Raw genomic sequence first — 18,953 nt, 5'->3', positions numbered from 1 at the left:
GTGGTTCTTACTATAATCATCAATGAATATATTTTCAACTTATTGGTCCCTCCCTAGATACACTGTGACATCATTTACTCCCCACCTCGCCATAAATGAGTCATGATTTAGCAAGAGTTGACAGAACACAACGGAAGGACTTAGCAGATCTAGTCATTACTCACTCTTAACATGAGTAATCCCTTTCGGGAGAGGGTGAGAGGGTATTTCATAATTTTTTTTTAATGGTTCTTTTTATGTTACTGGATTGCCTTTAATTTTCTTTTGCAAGATTATTTTATAGGATGTAAAAAATGTTACTCTTGCTTTCTAGCTACATTTTAAGGAGAGCTGTAGGCATAGAGAGCATCCTTTTCCAGATGTTTCCATTTTTTTCGTTTGCCTAATATTACGATTTTTAAAAAAATCAATGTTCTCCATGCACATAGTTTCATAAGTCAGTTTGAAAGGGCTTGTTATGGAATAACATTGTCTTCCCCTCCCCGACTCCCTGTACTTCTCACTCCCTAGAGATGGCGCCTTCAACACTTTAGCTAATCTCTTTGGTATAACCATATTATTTCATGCTTGTTTTGTTCTGGATTTTTAGTGTTAGGTATTTTCTGATGATATCCTACCATTAGGATATGGTTCTTTTTCACCTCTCCCCAAACCCCACCCACACGTTTCTTCCTCATTCACACTGTGCTTTGTTTTTTGATGAGAGCAATATTCAGTGTTTAGTATTTTCCCAGTTATAATAGTGCAGAGTTGAACCACTTAATATGCCATGAAATAACAAAATGGAAAATATTTTTCTCCTGGGAGTTAATAAATGTCTTACTTTTTTGTTAGTCTGGTTTTCTATGTATGTATTTCTTATCCCAACTCCACCTCTTGGAGTCGGGTAGATCTCCTTTCAGTAGATTTAAAAACAAGCCCTCCATGGGTGCCTGGGTGGCTCAGTCGGTTAAGCATCTGACTTCAGCTCAAGTTCATCTCAGGGTCGTGAGATTGAGCCCCATGTGGCATAGGGCTCCCTGCTCAGTGGGGAATCTGCTTCTCCCTTTCCATCTGCCTGTGCGCTTGCTCGATCTCTCAAATAAATAAATAAAATCTTTAAAACAAAACAAAACAACAAGGGAAAAAAACAAGCCCTCCAGTAGATTTCCGAGGAAGGCTATGTGAGCCTGGCATGATTCAACTATGTCCTCCTTCTACCTGTCATTTAGCTCATAATTGGCCAGATACAGAATTCAAATCTGAAATAATTTTCTCTTAAAATTTTGAAAGTATTAATTCTTTGCCTTTTAGTTTCTAGAGTTGCTAATAATAAATCCAGTGCCATTCCAATTCTTTTTTTTTAAATATATGTATTTTTTAAGATTTTATTTATTTATTTGACAGAGAGAGCTCACAAGTAGGCAGAGAGGCAGGCAGAGAGAGGGGTAGGGAAGCAGGGTCCGATGTGGGGCTTGATCCCAGGACCCTGAGATCATGACCTGAGCCGAAGGCACAGGCTTAACCCACTGAGCCACCCAGGCGCCCCTCCAATTCTTAATACTTTGAACAAAATGTCCTTTTTTCCCTCTAGAGGCTTGTAGGATCTTCTTTTTATTTCCCAGAGTTCTGAAGCTTCAGGGTCACATGAGTCTGGATATTTGGTGGGTTTCCTCAATCTGGAAACTCCTATCATCCTTCATTTCTGGGAAGTCTTCCTTAATTATTTTCCTGGATGGTTTCTTCCCTTTGATTTCTCTGTGCGCTCTTTCTGGAACACCTATTGTTGAATCTTGAACAGCCCATACTTTCCCTCTCATACCCTATTTTTTCCCTTCTCTTCTCTCTCCTAATCATTTCACCCTGCTGTCTGGGAGAGCTTCTCACCTTTATCTTCCCACTGTTACGTCGAGTTTTCATTTCTGAGTTCATCCTTTTAAATTCCCGAGAATTCCCTTCTGTCCTCCGAGTGAGTGTTCCTTTTTATAGCATTGTACTCGTCCTATGGATGCAATATCATTTTTTTCATCTCTCTGAGGTTTTCAGTGGTAATTTTCATTCTAGTTTGTGTTTTAATTTTTTTTTGTAACGTTAAGTTTTCCATGTAGCATAAGAGTAGAGAATATAATTGAACAAATCCTTCTATACCTGTCATCCAGCCTCAACAATTAACATTTTTGAAATCTTGTTTCATCCACATCCCCACTTTGAAAAAAAAAATGTATGTAGAGATACACATCGTAAATATTTTTTATGTATTTTTAACAGATTTAACAAGGATTTTTTATAGTTTAAATAGTATAATAAATTGGTGTTTTCCTAAAGATTTTTTATTTATTTTTGCGAGAGAGAGAAAGCACAGGCAGAAGGTGGGGAGAGGGAGAAGCAGACTCCTTGCTGAGCAGGGAGCCTGATACAGGACTTGATCCCAGGGCCCTGGGATCATGACCTGAGCTGAAAGCAGACGCTTCACCAACTGTACCACCCAGGCACCTGACAGTTTTGTTTTTCATGACAATTTCATCCCGCATGGACTTCTCCAAGTTCCTGTTCTTTGTATGTCTGCCTTGGTCTCTGATTTCCATTCACAGGCTTTCCTCACAGTCTGGTGACTTTTGGCACTCTGCTCATGTTTAAGCACAGGGCACAGAAGCTGCGTAGATGGGCGGGCTTGTTGAGCGTGGTCCTCCCTGTAGACCGACCCGGCTCAGCCATTTCCCTGGGGAGCCTCGGGCGCCCTGAGTTTCAGGATTTTCTCTCCAGCTGGTCCGATCTCCAGAGGATGCTGGCATCCCTGGACTGCCGCCTCCTGAGAGTCAGGGTGGGAAAGAAAGGTGGAGGCCTCAAGACTGAGTGGTGAGCTCGCTTGAACCCATGTTTCCAGCAAGCGCCTCACCCACCGTGCGCTGCTGTGTGCGGCCCGCAGACCCTCAGCTCTGCCCTCTCCAGCGTGCCGCCCCCCAGTCTCCGCGCAGGCAAGAGCTGTGAACCCTAACCGTGCCTCCTCCTGGCTCTTCGTCCCCCTACCCACTGCTGACCCGCAGGCCCCGTAGGGACCCTGTGATGGAAGTCCGGTTTCCTCTCGGCTTGTTCCCACTACAAGCCTCCTCTTGTCTTTCTCAGCTCTGCTGACCCAGTCACGGCTTATCTGTCGCTTTTCGTTTTCCAGATTGTGCTGCCACTTTCTTCCCTGCCATGATCTCTGTCCTTGTGCTGTTTATTATCTGTTTAGTCTTATTATTTTCAAGGTATTGTTCATTAATGTCTCCTGTTGTTTAATGTTTTTAGTCGAGGCTTGGGAGACAGAGCTATGTTTGGTTTTTTCTTTTTCCTCCAATCTTCCATCTTAAACCAGAAGGTATGGAGACGCCTAGGTGGCTCAGTTGGTTAAGCAGCTGCCTTCAGCTCAGGTCATGATCCCAGCGTCCTGGGATCAAGTCCCACATCGGGCTCCTTGCTCATCAGGGAGCCTGCTTCTCCCTCTGCCTCTGCCTGCCATTCTGTCTGCCTGTGCTCGCTCTCTCTCTCTCTCTCTCTCTGACAAATACATAAATAAAATCTTTAAAAAAAAAAAAAAAAACAGAAGGTATGACTTAAAAAAAAAAACAAAAAACAAAAAAAAACAAAACACATGATTTTCACTGAGGACACTGGTTAAATTGACAGGTGTTTTGTGTTTTAAGACAATAGAAATTGTTGTTGAATAGGAAATGTTTGGTGGGGAAGTGAGATTTAAGGTCACTTTGAAGGAGCAGAAGTAAGACGTAGGCTTTGGGGAGCATAGCACAGAGTACCCCGGGGAAGGACTCACGCTTTTCCCTCACTTTGACACCTCCTAATTTTAAAGGATTTACCACTTAGAAACTCCAATCGAAGCTAACTAGAGGCTTTGTTTTGCAGATGGTGTCCTCAGATCGAAGCCCGCTTTCCTTCCTGCCCACGGAAGCTCAAGTGTCCCCACCACCCCCTTACCCCGCCCCCCAGGACCTCTCCCAGCCCCTCCTACAGCAGCCCCCTGCCCAGGAGCCCCAGGCCGCCTCATCCCTGCCTCCATCTGGCTTCCCGCTCCTCACAGCCCAGGTGGGTCCTAGCCAGGACACCGGTCAGAAGGGAACACTTACCTTGCCCCAAATTCCAAGCTAAACGTTCTATTCCTTATTCCCTGAAGGGTTCATCTTTGACCAACTTCTTCCCAGATGTGAGCTTTGACCAGCAGTCCATGAGGCCAGGCCCGGCCTTCCCTCAACAGGTGAGCGGGCATCCAGTCAGGCCTCTTCCTCGGAGCAGCACCTACACCGTTCAGGCTGCTCAGGGCATAGAACCCCCCACACCAAACAGACCAGGTACCCCATGGCCCAGATTTCAGATGTGCCCAGCGGCTGAGGGACCCTGCAGTGTCCCCTAGCCCTAGAGTCCTGGTGCTGGCTGCCTTATTTGGTGTCCGGCCTCTGCAGAAGAATTGTTTGAACAAGTGGTAGCACATTTCTGGTGACACTCCAGTTCTAGAATTGTAGAATGGCTCAGAAGGAAGGGACCACTGCAGTCCACAGGTCTGTCCTGCAGAGGAGACAGAGATGCAGGAGGGGCTCAGCCCACAGGCCTCGCTGCCGGAGCCAGCTCAGTGTGGCCTCCCAGGGGAGCTCAGTCCAGGTGGGCCCAGACGTCCCTCCCTAAGATACTTTCATTCGACCCCTAGCTTTTGCTTTGTAGGTTCTCCCTAATGTGGACCATTTAAAATAACTCTAGATTTTGTAGTGTCCATTAAGTATGGATTGGGTTCTAGGATTGATTAAGGAGAGAAGGAAGGGTTTTGAGCATTTTACAGATCTTAATAATTACAACAGTAAAATAAAGACAGATGTTTCCTGAGTGGGCCACGGTGAAGACTCATGGCATAAACCAGTAGTCTCTGCCTCCTTGTTTTCTGAAGAAGCCCGTTGAGTTTAGATGAGTCAATATCTCCCTGAAAAATGATAGAAATGCCTATTTTTGTAAGATTTAAAACAATAGTTTGGCATATTACTATGCCAAAGGCACCTAAGATAGGCCCCAGTTCTCACCAGTCCCCCAGAGGCTTTCTCATGGAGAGGGGCCTGAGGTTCCTCCCTCTGAGCATAAGAGGGAAAGGGTCTCCCGGCCTCCGTTTCCCAGAAACCTACGGGCAGAAGAGCCCCTTGGTCATAACACTTCCTTGGTTATAGATAGAGCCTTGGAGGGGTTCCCACAGATGGTGTTTCCAAAGGCCTCGGTGTGGCTGGGAGGGAAGGGTGTGTGAGACCAGAGGGCCACAGAGACCATGACTGCTGGTGTCTCCTTGGATGGCTTAGTGGGCCGGGCTGTGTGTGAGCAGAGACGAGTTACCCACACTGCGCCTCAGGGAGCTCTCCTCCACCCCAGCACCTGCCTGCCTGAGAGGAATATTCTGTGTGGGATCCTTGAGAGAAGGCCCCCAAGACAGTTTCCATGTCTGGTTTTGCTCTGGGAGCGTGTTGTGTCCTTCATGCCTGGGAAGCAGAGGTCATTCCTTACTGTGTGTCCTCTGATGCCTCCAGGTGCCCCTGGCGCAGCAAGGCCCCCGAGAACCACAGGACTCGTTTCATTTGAGACCAAACCTGTATTCCAGCTGCGGGAGTTTCCCCAACACCGTCCTGACAGGTGAGTGCGGGCCACCCCTCAGCTCTGCTGTCTGTATTTTGCTGTGTTTTCACAGATCACCATTGTAAGAGAGTTTAAACAACATGCTATAAAGCAAAGCAGTGAAAGTCCCCCGGCTCAACTTTAGCTTTTCGAAAGGCAGGTATCTGGCCCCAGAGACCATTAACAGTGGGGAAAGGGCCCAGGGATCCAAGCCTGTTCTTAAGAATTTAGCTTTAGTGATTGACAACTGCTCAAAGGGAGAAAACCTGCAAAAACAGGGAGTGGTGGAACTGAGGGAAAAGACTGTAGAGTCCAGAGCAGAGTGGACGCTGGGAGTGAGGGGGATGTGGGCCATCGCTGTGCTGCCTGGACGCTGGGAGTGGGGGGGCATGCCAGCCATCACTATTCTGCCTCGATGCTGGGTGTTGGGGGCACATGGGCCATTGCTGTCCTGCCTGGACCCTGGGAGTGGCAGCGGGGGGGATGTAGGCCATCGCTGTCTTGGCTAGAAGGTAAAGGGCCAGCGTTTGTGGGGCTGTCGTCTGTACATGCCTCCTAACCTGCACTGTTTTTCCCACTCACTGCTCCTTCCAGAAGACTCGAGTACCAGTCTATTCAAGGACCTCAGCAGTGCACTGGCAGGCATGCCCGAGGTCAGCCTGAACATAGACACTCCGTTTCCACTGGAAGAAGAGCTCCAGATTGAACCCCTGAGCCTGGACGGACTCAACATGCTAAGTGACTCCAGCATGGGCCTGCTTGACCCCTCTGTGGAAGAGACGTTTCGAGCTGACCGACTGTGAACAGGATGGAATGGGCCAGAATGTGTTGCTGAAGGAGCGGAACTAGAGCGGCACAGCATGGAGCCAGCTACACCCCCTGGGCCGGAGCGGTCCTGGGTTTCTGGCATAGAAGCAGCCGGTTCCGTGAGTCCCAGCGTTCCGTCGAGGCCCGGTCACACCCCGTGGCTCACTGGAGACCACAGAGCTGCGCGCTGCCTCTCAGGCCTGCGGCCCCGATGATGCAGCCACAGGTGGGCCACCTCGGGGCTTCCGACGACTCGGGCGGGGCGACACCAGGACCAGGACATCTACTTACCGGCTGTCTAGTCTGTCGGCGCATAGAAGCAGAACAGAGTGTGCCACGGGCTGCGGTAGCGTGTGCAGCACCAGAACCACTGACTTAGTCCACACTGAAGATCCGGCCCGGCCTGCAAGGCGCTGAGGGGCTGCGGGCCTTCGGGGGTTGACTCGGCTACCAGCCGCGGCCCCGCAGCTCCACGACGCCTTCCCCGCTCTCGCCTGCCCGCCCGGCAGCCGCCCGCCGTGGACCGGACGCGCCACGATCACCCCGATGCCTTACTTCCAACATGAAGAATTTTTACCACGATGTCAAGAACAGATTTGAGTTAAGCAAAGTGAATGCTCATTTGTTTTCTCCAAGTATGCAATCTCTCTGCTGCTTCAGGACACCTTTTCCTGCGGACAAGGGGAAAAGGAGGACTGTTCTATTCAGTCACTGAAAAAAAAAAAAATCCCCCGATGATGAATGAGCCTGAAGAGAGAAGGGCTTCCTCTCGGTGGCGGGGGCAGCATCTCCAGACCCACGATGTCTTCCAGACGAGCTCCCGACCAGTGCGGGCCGCCCTCTCCGCCAGCTGGCTGCGGGGAAGCCGGACGAGTCAGCCTCTCCGGTCGCCGACAGCGGCAGTGGGAGGCTGTTTCTCTGTGGAGCAGGAGTGTTCCTGGAACCCCACTAGCCCGTAAGCTCCTTGAGCGCGGGGACTGTGCCTTACTCTTTCCAAACCTAGCAGCAAGCAGGTGTGGGCCCCGGGAGATGCTGTGGAGCTGCACCCCGAAGGTGTGAACAAGGAATGGAGAAGTGAATGGATGTGCCCGGCCGCCCCGGCAGTCCCATCTTCAGCTCGTCCCCTTCCTTGCCAAATCCCGGAGCTTCAGCCTTTCTAACACTTGTGCCTGTGGTGAAGCGAGGCCTGCACTTTAGTAAGCTTCTGATGCTGGGAGACCAGCTCCACGGTGATACCGCTCCCCGTTCTCCTCAAGGGGATTCTCCAGGGCAGGCGGGTGGAGACTGTCTTCGGAGCGCGGCCAGGATGACGGGGCACGCTGAGGCCTCGGGGCTCAGTGCCGGGACCTCGGGGATCCCAGCCAGGCCCCCACCTGAAAAAATCTTCCCTTTCAGATCCATGTTTTGTTCTAAATTGCTTTTAAAGGAGATTTTTTCTTTGAAGTTGAAGAAAAAATCTACAGTAAAATGAAGACCTAATTCATGAAGCCGTCATTAGTCATCAGTACCTTCGCATAAACTAGCATGACTGGGTTTCCAGCACCGCTTCCCTCCTCTGCTTAGCCCCAACCAGACGCCTGACAGTTGGGTTCGAAGAGCACCTCTGGGGAGGGGTGTGGGCACGGAAAAACGGGACGGAGAGGACAGGAGTGCTGAAGGAGAGATAAAGGATGCTGGAACTTTTGCCTGGACAGCCACTGCCCTTCCAGGAGACCCCAGGAGTGTGGCTGAAGCTCGCTAGTCTGCCCCCGCCCAAAGAAGCAAGGCTCTACTATAGGGCTGAATCGGACGGGTCAGTGCCACATGGCAAGAAGAGTCTAGAACGGCATGCTGGGCTGTTAACCTCTCCAGACCTCATCCCATTCCTGTCTCCAGAAGGATCGCCTTATCTCCAGTCTCTCAAAGAACCCCGATGGCACGCCACTGCTGCTTCCTCTGTGGGGCCCAAGTCTTGAGCCTCACAGTCACCCCAGATCTCTGCTGTTGAATTGGGAAATCCAGCCAGGGTCCTCCCCTGAGCTCCAAGCCCCAGTCCCAGGGGAGTTTTCAGATCCCTTTATCCTGAGGCTCTCAGGAGGGAGTGACTCTCGCTGTTCAAGTACAAGCCCTTTCCTTGTCATTGTACATAGCTCCCTGGTGTGCCGAGAATGAAGCTAGCTAGCTCCACGCTGCCTTGCCTGGGTCAGAGGCCCCCCCAAATCTGACCTGGCCTTTCAGACAGGGAATGATGCTGATGGTAGAAGTTTTGTTTTGTTTTGTTTTGTTTTGTTTTTTAAGTGGAGGCCCCAGCATAACCCACTCTTTGCACAGAGCCTTACCCAGGGGGGTCAGTGGCATGGGGGGTCCCAGCTCTGTCTGCACAGCAGGAGTCCCGGGACCTACACAATGAAGAACACTGACCCCGGGGCATTCTCCCAGTGACTCATGGAAATGGAGGCTCCCAAGGAACGGTGCAGTGTCCCAGGGGGCATATAATGACAGTAAGGTTAGCACTGAATTAAATTTGTCCTTAGGTCTGCCGGTCCAGTCTTTTCCTGTGAAAAGGTTTTGGGCATTATCCAACCCACTTTGCTCACATGGCATCAAGGACACCCATGGGCGGGTGTCACTCTGACCTTCAGCGGGTAAGTCTGCCCTCACTGCTGCCTTTACAACAAACCAGGCGTGGTCCTCGGCCTCTGAAGCAGCTACGTGCATCAGAATAAACGATCTTCCAATATTTAGTCTTGTTACAAGAAAGCGACGGCTATACTACTCTCATTTACTAGCAGTTAAACAGTATAGAACTAAAAACCTACCTGTGTTCTACTTTTTCTTTCCGTACAGTTGTGGTTTTTAGGACACATGGTGTTAGGAGAAAAATTTTTTTGATCACGTCTCGACGACCATAAATTCTCCCCTGTCCTGTTTCATTTCTCCTGAGTCTACTGTCTATTAGCCGAGCTGAAGCCTCGTGGGTTCCAGCCCACCTGCGTATCTGAAGACCCTTCCGACTCTGACTCGCTCGTTGGCTCTGTTACGCACGGTGGTTCCTTCGCTTTGCGGTGGGACCATCACAGCAACTAATCAGACTTCCTGCCAGTGCCCTAACTCCCAGGTACCCTGTTAAAAAAGATATTTAAAGATTGGAATTTGTATAAAGTAGCTCCCAAGTTTTATAATATGTCGTTTTACATCTTTCGTAATTAAAAGCAGCACAATAAGGTTGTATCTGCACCTGGTGTTTTTCTTCGGCATCAGGTGAGATGAACTGGTGGAAAGCTGTCCCCATGCCCCCCACCCCTAGTGCCACTTGGCCCACAGGCAGGCTTCTGGTCCTTGGCTTTGGCAGGTCCTGCCCGGGACCCACCTGTCAAGTGCTGTTAATACACGTGCTATTGCGCCCATGTCCAAGAAACTATAGAGAAAGATGTCCGGGCACAGGGTTCCTTCAAAGCCAAGGAGACCAAGGACAGAGGGCAGCCTGGCAGCACCTCACTTCCTGCTACCCACGGGCAGCCCCTCTTCCAGACCCCTGCTCCAGCCCTCACCTCACACACCTCCCCTTTTGAGGTTCAGGCCATGGATGCGCCTTCCCTCAGCGCTCTGCTGCCCTGTAGTGGCCTCTAGCCGTCCCCTCTTCACCAAGGGCTTTGGCTTTGTTTCTGCCCCAGCCCTGTCCCCTCCCCACTCCCTCAGGGTTCCCGGGCCTGTCCCCTCCCCTCCCACAGCCATGCTGCCTTCAGACCCATCAGCCACACCCAGGGTTGTCACAAAGGTGACTGTTCCGAACTTTTACTCAGAATTCCCATCTTTGACCCCAACTTCCTGAGCCACTGAGTCCACTCTGGTCCACACACACCCTGCCCTTTGACCCCACAGAGAGTTTCCGTGGTGCCCCCTCTCAGCCTCCTTGTCCTCTCCTGGCTTCCCTCCTCTCCCTGGCCTAGCCCACTGGGCCAGCGGCCTCCACGAACAGCATCACAGCCCTCCTCCTGCTCTGAGCCTCGGCCTTTCCCTGCTGGGGGTTCCACAGGAGAAAACCAGCAACCCCACGCTGTCTGCTGACCTGACCCTCTCCTGCCATGCCAAGGGGTCCAGACCTCTCCAGAAGCACTCTCATTTCTCTCCTCAGGCCCAGAAATTCCAGGCCCCTGGGGGCAGCTCCCTTGGCTTCCCACCCACTGTCCATACTGTCCCCTTTCCCAAAAGGTCCCGAATCTCTGTCCCTCCTGGCACCTTCCCCCAACCTTGTCTAGTCCTCGCTCGCCACATGTGTGACTGACCTTCAAGGATGCCCTGCCTACCCCAGACCTCATCCCTCTCCATGTTCTACCCATCAGCCCATGCAGATGCCTTGTTACCTCCTTGCGAAGAACAAACAGAAGGAAACAACCCTTCCTCAACCCGGCTTCTCCTTCCTTGGACCACAACCTTGTCTGCTTTCCCTCCTGGAAGAGTTGCTCATGTTTTACTCATTCCCTTCTCTTCGCATCCACAGCCCAGCACCCTCTCTGCCCAGTACACCCCCAGACCTCTCCAGTCCTCCTCCTGCCCCTTCCCTGCCTCTTTCCTGACCCTTGAGCCCTATGGCCACTCACTTTCCCCCCAAACCCTCTCTTTGGCTCCAGTAAACCCACTTCTTGTTCCTTCGGCTCACACGTCCATCTCATGTACCCTCCTCCGTCTTCTTCAGATCAACTGTCCAGTCCTCCAAGTTGACGACCCCCACCTTCAGCCTCATACCCCTCTGCCTGTTAGCTCAGGTTCACCTGCACTCCAGGCCGTGTCGCCGGCTGCCCTTGTCCTTTGTGGATGTCTGTGCACCAGCAAGCACTCAGAATCGGCCTTTGACACCGACCTTCCCCCACGAGGCTCTGGCCTGCGAGGACAGGAGCCATGCCTGGCACTTGGGTGCTCAGTAAACATTCTCTAACTTCCCACCCCTGCATGCTCTGTCTCACACTACAGCCTCCTTCCTGACACAAATGCTGGACGTGAGCCATCCCACACCCTCCTCCCCATTCACCTCTCAGACCTAGCCCAAGTCCCAGGGCTGTCTCAGCCCCCATACTCTCTCTACTCAGCCTGGAGGAGCTTCCCATCAGGCTCCCTCCTCATCTCCAGCCCATGACATGGCCTCTACCTGCCCTCACAAGTCAAGAGTGATGAATTTTACTGTTACCTGTGTGCCTCAGTGTTCCTATCTATAAAATGGGACAATAAGCACCCCACCACTACAATGAACTCACACAATTAAAGGACCTGGAATCGTGCCCAGCACATGGTAAACATTCAATAAATGTCAATTATTATAAGTAGTATTTGTTGCGTGAATGTGCTATCCTTCCAAAGACTGGAGGCACAAACCTTTAGTAGTACTGAACTTACATAAAGCTTGCTTTGAAATACCCAATCTTAGCACAGGGAGGAAAGATTTAAATTGATCTTATGTACATCCTGTTTGCCCAATGAATGCTGTACCTTCGCAAGTGTAGAAATGAGGGTAAGTCTGTCGCAAATGACCGTGTCCCAGTGTGGACACTAGATGGAGCTGAGACCGTGGGAGTGGCTGTTCGGACCCAGAAACAGCTGCAGAGAGCCCCCTGACCGACCTACAGGCAGCCCTCAGATCCGGCTGGAGGCAGTGCTGGTTCCAGCTGGGTCCCCTGCTGAATAGGACGCTAAGAAGTCTGTCTCTGCCCTTCAGCCACAGAGGACAGGCCCTGCACTTCAACTGTCCCTCGCCGCCACCTGAGAGCGAGGCAAGGCAAAGTTGACTTCCTAGGTTTACAGTAGAAGACACAGCCCTAGGGAGGCTCAGTCACCTGCTCTGAGCCCCAGGCGAGGACCTCCCTGTGGCTGGTGCCTGCGGAGCTCAGGAAGCCATGGGGACTCCATGGAGTGGAGACACGGGGAGGCGGCCCCTTGGGGAGCTCGGAGGGTATCCCCACCCCTATTGTGGGATTGTCTCTTTTCCGGAAATGTGGTTTTTAAGGTTTTGTTTGTATAATAGCCATGCCCACTCATTATAAGAAACTCATGTCACACTGAGGAGTACACACAGAAAACGTCCAGGAGGTGCCAAAGCCAGCACCCCCAGGAACGCCGACGGGGACCCCTTTCTACGTCCATCTTCAGAGAGTAGGCCAGGTAGATGGAATGAGAAAGGTTTCTGAGTAAAGGGCTCTTGTACAATACATGCTCTTCTGGGAAAAGTATTTAAATTTCACAGAAGGAAAGGAAGCCTAAATGTAACCAAAGAAATGGCCGGACCGCAAATAATTGTGCTCCTTATGTTTCTAAATTATTTCCCTAAAAGGGAAGAAAAATACCAAGAGGCTGGATTCCTTTCTTGAAGCATGTTTCCCTGTAGATGGCATCTCTTGACAGCCGGGGATTTAGGAGGAGGAAATGAGCTCACCCACTTCCTATCTCCTTCCCCTCCCAGAAGCTGTGACTTCTTATTTTTACATGGTCAAGGTTTGTGCTGTTTGCATCCTGTCCTGTAACCATCCTTCCCACCATTGTCTGGTGCAGTTCCGTGTGCGCAGGGGTCCTCTGCTCCCTGCCAGCCCTTTCCAAATGGCCTTCCCAGTCCCACTGCTGAGTTCGCTTTATTGTAGTGCTCCTCCTGCTGCCTGGACTTGGCCTTCGAGGAGTCCCTTCCCCGAGAGGGCTCTGTTGGTCCCGGCTTCAGGCTTCAGGCTGCAGGACTGGAGACCTGAGCTCCATAATGGGGATAGGAGACCATAACATTGGCTGATTTATGTCGGAGGGGGGGAGAACTGGCACAATTCCCCCGTTGGGGATGGCCACTACACTTTCCATTGTGACTCCATGTCAAAAACTAAGTCTTGAACTTGATACATGGCTGAAGTTTCAGACTCTGGAAATAAGGGAAATGATGGGTGGGTGGGGGTGGGGAGAGTATTGGATTCAAGGAAAGCACATGCCAGGCTTCAAGCCCAGGGGAACCTCCATGACCACGCTTCCCATCGCCACCCCCACCCCCATACTCTTCATCCCCTGGACAGCCGTGCCCTATCCTACCTTCACTTGGGAAAATCCAGCTTCTTCTTCAAGGCCTAGGACAAATGACACCTCCTCCATGCAGCCTTCTGTGAAGCTTGGATCATCATTTGGCAAAGATGTACTTCCCCTCCACTCCCACTGTGGGAATAGTATACCTCCAGCCCCCTTTGGTCAACAAGATGTTTGGAGACCAGGCCAGGTGCAAAGCCTTGACATGGGCTTGATGGAACAGCATGCCCGCTACTTGGGCTGCTGTCATTGCCATGGGCATGGTTTCCCCCTGCATTGCCCACCAGGTCCAAAAGAATGAGACAAGGCAGACTTCAACCAAATCCCTGCCCAGGAGCCAATTTAGCTGTCCAGCTGAAGTTGGCAGGGCTGCCCCAGGCAATCTGCAGATATGGGAGTCAGAAGTAAGTGCTCACAAGGTAAGCCACTGAACGATGGGGTCGTTTGTTACACAGCACTGTGGTGACAGCTGACCAGTTCACTTTTTCGGTCCGTTTCCTCTTTGGGGCTTGAGTTGTACTTTGTCCCACAGATTCACTTTCTTAACCGTAGGGCTGATTTTGTTGTAGCGTCTGCCTTCTGCCTTCCCTCCAGTCTACGAGAAACTTGAGGCAAGGACTGTGTCTTAACCAGTACTGACAACCCAGTGCCCAACTAAACGGCACCCAACATCATCATTTCCCTCTGCACCCTCTCCAGGACAACTCGGTCTGAGTGTCTGCTTCTATGACACATCTGCAAATTTGGACAAGAAGATTCAGAAGCCCCAAGCTTTGGTATCCACTGCGGGGGAGGGGAGGGGCGGGGACACTCGGAGCACAGCTGTCCTTCCTGGGAGCATTGGGACCACACAGCTTCTTTCACAGCTAAAGAAGGGAAACAGGGAGAAGATCTGGTAAGTTTGCATTAGAGGGGTGGGGACAGAGAATATAAACAAAGAGGCTTGGAGTCATAGAAATCATGGAAACCCAGTTTGCAAACGTGCCCAGATATCCAGGGGGCAGCGATGGAGGTCTGCCCCAGGAGACTGAGCACGGGAGCCAGAGTTCTGGGCTAGTGAGGGGCAGCTGCAGACCCAGTTTTCCAAGCTCTGCCCACCAGCATCTTGCTAGGATATTCTAGGTTCCAGCTAGCCTAGTTTCCTTAAAAGTTGTTATCCAAACCAGGACACTTTGTGAGAGTGAAAAGAGGCGCCGTTAGTAACTGTGCCGGGACAAAGCCTTGATGTGGGCTTGGTGGCAGAGTGTGCCCACTCCCTGGGCATAAACGGGGCCTGGCAAGCAGAGTTGTATGGTCAGCCTGTGCACGAGGAACAAGATCTACAGGCGGCATTGCTCTGGGGCCAAGTGCACAGGCTCTGGAATCAGAGACCTGGCTTCACGTATGTCCCCACCCGTCCTGGCTGCGAAGGTGCTGGTCTCAGTCTCCTCAGCAGGGAAACAGGGACAGCAAGCCCCACCTCACGGGCTTGCGCCTGCCCTGATAAGCGCTTCCTACCTGTTATCTGTCATGTTGGCTCTAATTCATTTTATTAAACTGGTCCTCTCTTCCTAGACTTCAGAAACACAACAGAAGGATTTGCTGAGAAGACCAAGCTCACGCTCTGAAGGGAGCACGGCCCAGAGTTTTCTCAGCGCACAGAGGGGTCCCGGCTGGGCCTCCCCCCTCTCTCCCTAAGGCGCTGGTGTGACTCACCCATCTAGCCAGGGGCGGGGGCCGCCCTCAGCTCTCTCCCGGTTCCAGAGCCCCAGCACTGACCTCAGAGGAGGCTTAGTCCTCGCCTGCTGGTCAGGCTGACCTGGTAAGCCCTGACTCTTCCTCGCCGGCTTCCTCAGGGCCTTTGTTTCCGCTCCCGAGCCCTGCACCTGGCCTGCGCCGGCCTTCCTGAGCGCAGGGGAGCCCGGCAGGCTGGAGTCTGCTCGCAGCCCGCCACTTCTAGAAGCCAGGCCAGGGCTACCCAGGCCCTGGATCCACCGGGCCAGTCAGTTGTCTTCTCCGGGGAATCTGAGACTTGAGGGGGAGAGACAGAAAGTCTGGGTGTCACATTGTGCCCTGGAGGGAAGGTCCCACCAAGGCCCCCAGTATCGTGCCTGGGTATCCAGCTGTCCCGCCAGTCTGCGTGCTGCCCCTCTCACCTCCTCGGGAGTGCCCTGAGGTGGAGAGTCAGAGACTGCCTTCCTGAGGAGCACTGTGGGGACCACTGCAGCAAGCCTGGGGGGCTGTCCCTGCCTCCCCTGACTGCCTTGGATCAGGCGGTGATGGTGGGAGCTGCCGAGACACCTCCCTTCCTGCTCCAGGCTCTTCCTGGAGGTAGCTGTCCCCAGCCCAGCTCTGGGGACTTCCCAGTGTCGCACCGTCACACACCTCTCACATCTCTTGCCGCCTCCCTGGCAAGGCCTGGCAGGCACCGGCCAGCAGAATGCTAACAAGGGACACACAGCTGAGATCCCCGCAGGCTCCCGGAAGGCTTCCCGGAGGAGGCCGAGGTGGAAGGCAGCGTTTCTGAAACAGACTGGACCCCCAAGTCTTTTTGGTGGGACCCCCTTGTGAGATGTTCAGTGGAACACGCTGAGGAAGGCAGGGAAGCAGGGAGGGATGGGCGAGGGCAGGCTGCCGGGGAGTCTTAGGGACTTGGAAAAGATCCAACAGGGGGTGAGGGAAAAGGATGAATCAGAAACCGAGAAAGGGGCGCCTGGGGGGCTCAGTGAGTTAAGCGTCTGACTCTTGATTTTGGCTCAGGTTGGGACCTCGGGATCCTGGGATAGAGTCCTGTGTGGGGCTGGGCGCTGGGCAGGGAGCCTGCTTGAGATTCCGCCCCTCCCCCGGCCGCACCTCTGCCCCCGGCCCCTCCCTCACGAGCCTGCGCACTCGCGCTCTGAAATACCAAACCAGTGAGAAAGAACCGCCACAGAGGACGGAGGGCAGTTGCAGCAATGCCTGTGGGCTCGAGCTCATGGAAGCCTGAGAGATGCCCCTGACCCATCGGGAAAATGATTATGAGTCTATTGATCGCTAGCATTAATATAAATGAGTGACTCTCCGAAAAGCCACACCCGAAAATTGAATCCCGGGCGGAGATGGGGACGCTGCCTGTGAAGAACGGCCCCACCCCCACACCCGTTACACACTTGGGGGCCCCGGTCCCCAGGACCCCGCGGACATGCCGACCAGCAGCCTCTGACCCAGAAGCTGATTTTTTTTTTTTTTCTCCAGTCAGAATGGTCTGCCCGGCCATCAAGTCTGTGTGAATGTACGCGTGGCTTATTAAGATGTTTTTTGATAAAATGATCTTATTTCCAGGTGACATGATTCTAGACCCGGAAACCTGGAGAACATTTAATATATGTATGTACATATTTTAGTGTTGTTGACACACAAGAGAACATCAAATGGACACCCACGAGGAACAGGAAGAGAACCCGGCGGACGGAGCGCGGAAGCGAGCGCGTAGGCGGTAGCGGGGAGAGATGGCGTCAAGATGGCCGCTGAGAACCCGTTACGGCCTCTGCGCTCCAGCCCAACCCTCTAAACGTGACTGAAAAGTTTTTTGGTTTGGTTTTTGTTTTGTTTTTTTTGTATTTTATCTTTTTACTAGAGAGAGATAGATGATAATGACAGAGACAGCAAGAGCAAGCGCAGGCAAGGAGAAGTGGGAGAAGCAGGCTCCCAGCCCAGCAGGGAGCCCAATGTGGGGCTCGAACCCAGGACACCGGAATCATCCCCTGAGGCAAAGGCAGATGCTTAACCGACTGAGTCACCCAGGAGCCCAGAGAAGGTATGTTTAAAGCCTCTGTCATAGAACTAGAAACTGCAAACCGAAATCCTTCCGTATCAGAGATGATGAGAAATAAAGGGCAGTGGAAGGTAAAAATCTAGCCTGAAATGTTCAGGAAAAGACGCCAGGAAGAGAGGGAGCTGGCTCTAGGGGTGTGCCAGGAGCAGGGAGAGTAAGGTCCAGGCAGCTCACCAGGCGACAGGTGCCCACGTGTGGGGAGGACTTGCTCGCAACCCCATCCAGGACACCCAGCAGCTGGCGACAGATGCCTCTAAGGAACAGCAGGACAGGAGAGACAGAAGACAAACTGGGGGGACGGGTGGGACGCAGGGCTCATTTCCTTTGTAAACAATGAGCCCTTCATCAGTAAGGTAAAGGCCAACACCCAACTGAAAAACTGGGACCAAGATAGGATCAGGCAGTTCACAGGGAATGAAATACTGAGAACTGATACCCATATGAGAAGGTCCTGGACCTCACTCATAATTAAAGAGATGCTAATGAAAATAAGAAGCTACTGGTGGTTCACTCTTATCAAAGATTTGAAAAGACTGCGGAGCTCAGGGCTAGTGAGGGCGTAGGCAGACAGGCTGATGTGATGTAAATCTGCACGACCTTTCTAGAGGACAATTGACATTGGCTAGCAAACGGAAGGTAAGGGACTGAAAGAAAATAGGATAAAATATATTTTTTTTACATTCTTGGAGTGGGGAAACCCTACCTAAAGCAAGACATAAAAATCTAGAAAGTCTAAAGGGAAAAATGGACAGATTCAGCCTCAAAAATTTAAAACTTCTGTAGCACTAAAGACCACATCAAAGGTAAAATACAAAGTATAGGCAACAGGTGCAACGTGCATAATAACCCTAAAATACAGAGGGGCCCTTCATAATGAATACAGAGCTTTATGTTCCAATATACAAATGGTCAAAGGACAAGAACAGCAACTCACAGGAGAATTAAAATGGCCGCTAGTTGAGAAGGGACACGTATGCTTGCTAGGGGTCAGAGAAATGTAGATTTAAAAATTGGTAATATCTAGTGTTGGCAAAAGGAAAGGGGTGTTCTTGTATGCTGTGGTCATTATATGCCGGTAGAGTCTTTTGATGGGCCATTGGGAGAACCTACCAACATGTAAAACGTTTAGATAAACTTCCAGGAATCTATTCTTTGGAAAGACCCACTCAGGGTAGTGGCTGTGCGAACAAGTATGGTCATCACAGCACTGTTTGTATTCAGGAAATACTGGACGTGATCTAAAGAATCAGAGAGTGGAAGAGAAAGACAGGTTCACTTTTTATGTTTTCATATCAGAAGTTTTTCTGATTAATATTTTTTAAATTAATGCCCCAGTTGGGGGGAATGCTGTGTGTGATTTTCCGGAAATTATGGTGAGCTAAAATTCCAGTACCTCCTATCCTGAAACCCGTTTGAGTGTCCTTGAAATAAACCCAAATGAACTCTTAAGACACAGCCAGCATAGAGAGGGGGAGCCTTGCTCAGAATGTGGGGTCCTTATGACCCAGCCCCTCATAATGGGAAGAGAGGATGAAGCGGATTCCCCTCACACAACCCCTTATCCATCTGGCTGAAGAGGCTGGTGTGAGGTCAGGATGTGACCTTAATTGTATGGAGGCAGAAGCAGCTCCTGGCACTGACCTGTGCCTGGACTGAGCACTCTCCACAGCCCAGGAGAAGAAACCAGAACAGCAACCCAACCCTCCAGTGTCAC

General features: G+C 51.6%; 1 protein-coding gene across 2 annotated transcripts in view; it reads left to right on the top strand.

The window, feature by feature from the left end:
- Positions 1 to 10,060, top strand: part of LOC111152573 (CREB regulated transcription coactivator 3) — a 97,979-nt gene extending 87,919 nt beyond the window's left edge. Inside the window, exons 12-15 of one of the 2 annotated variants that reach the window (XM_022511060.1) lie at positions 3,880 to 4,059; positions 4,148 to 4,228; positions 5,532 to 5,634; positions 6,214 to 10,060. In XM_022511060.1, coding sequence (XP_022366768.1) covers positions 3,880 to 4,059; positions 4,148 to 4,228; positions 5,532 to 5,634; positions 6,214 to 6,419 — 570 coding nt within the window. In that variant the 3' untranslated portion in view covers positions 6,420 to 10,060. Of the gene's footprint in view, positions 1 to 3,879; positions 4,060 to 4,147; positions 4,229 to 5,531; positions 5,635 to 6,210 lie in introns of both variants that reach the window. The other variant, XM_022511059.1, reaches the window with a different exon arrangement.
- The last annotated feature ends 8,893 nt before the right edge of the window (positions 10,061 to 18,953 follow it).

The sequence above is a fragment of the Enhydra lutris genome, unplaced genomic scaffold (assembly GCF_002288905.1).
Source record: "Enhydra lutris kenyoni isolate GAN:26980312 unplaced genomic scaffold, ASM228890v2 scaffoldscaffold29, whole genome shotgun sequence".
Taxonomy (NCBI): domain Eukaryota; kingdom Metazoa; phylum Chordata; class Mammalia; order Carnivora; family Mustelidae; genus Enhydra; species Enhydra lutris.
The sequence above is the reverse complement of the archived record's forward strand: the minus strand, read 5'-3'. Positions and strand labels throughout refer to the sequence as shown.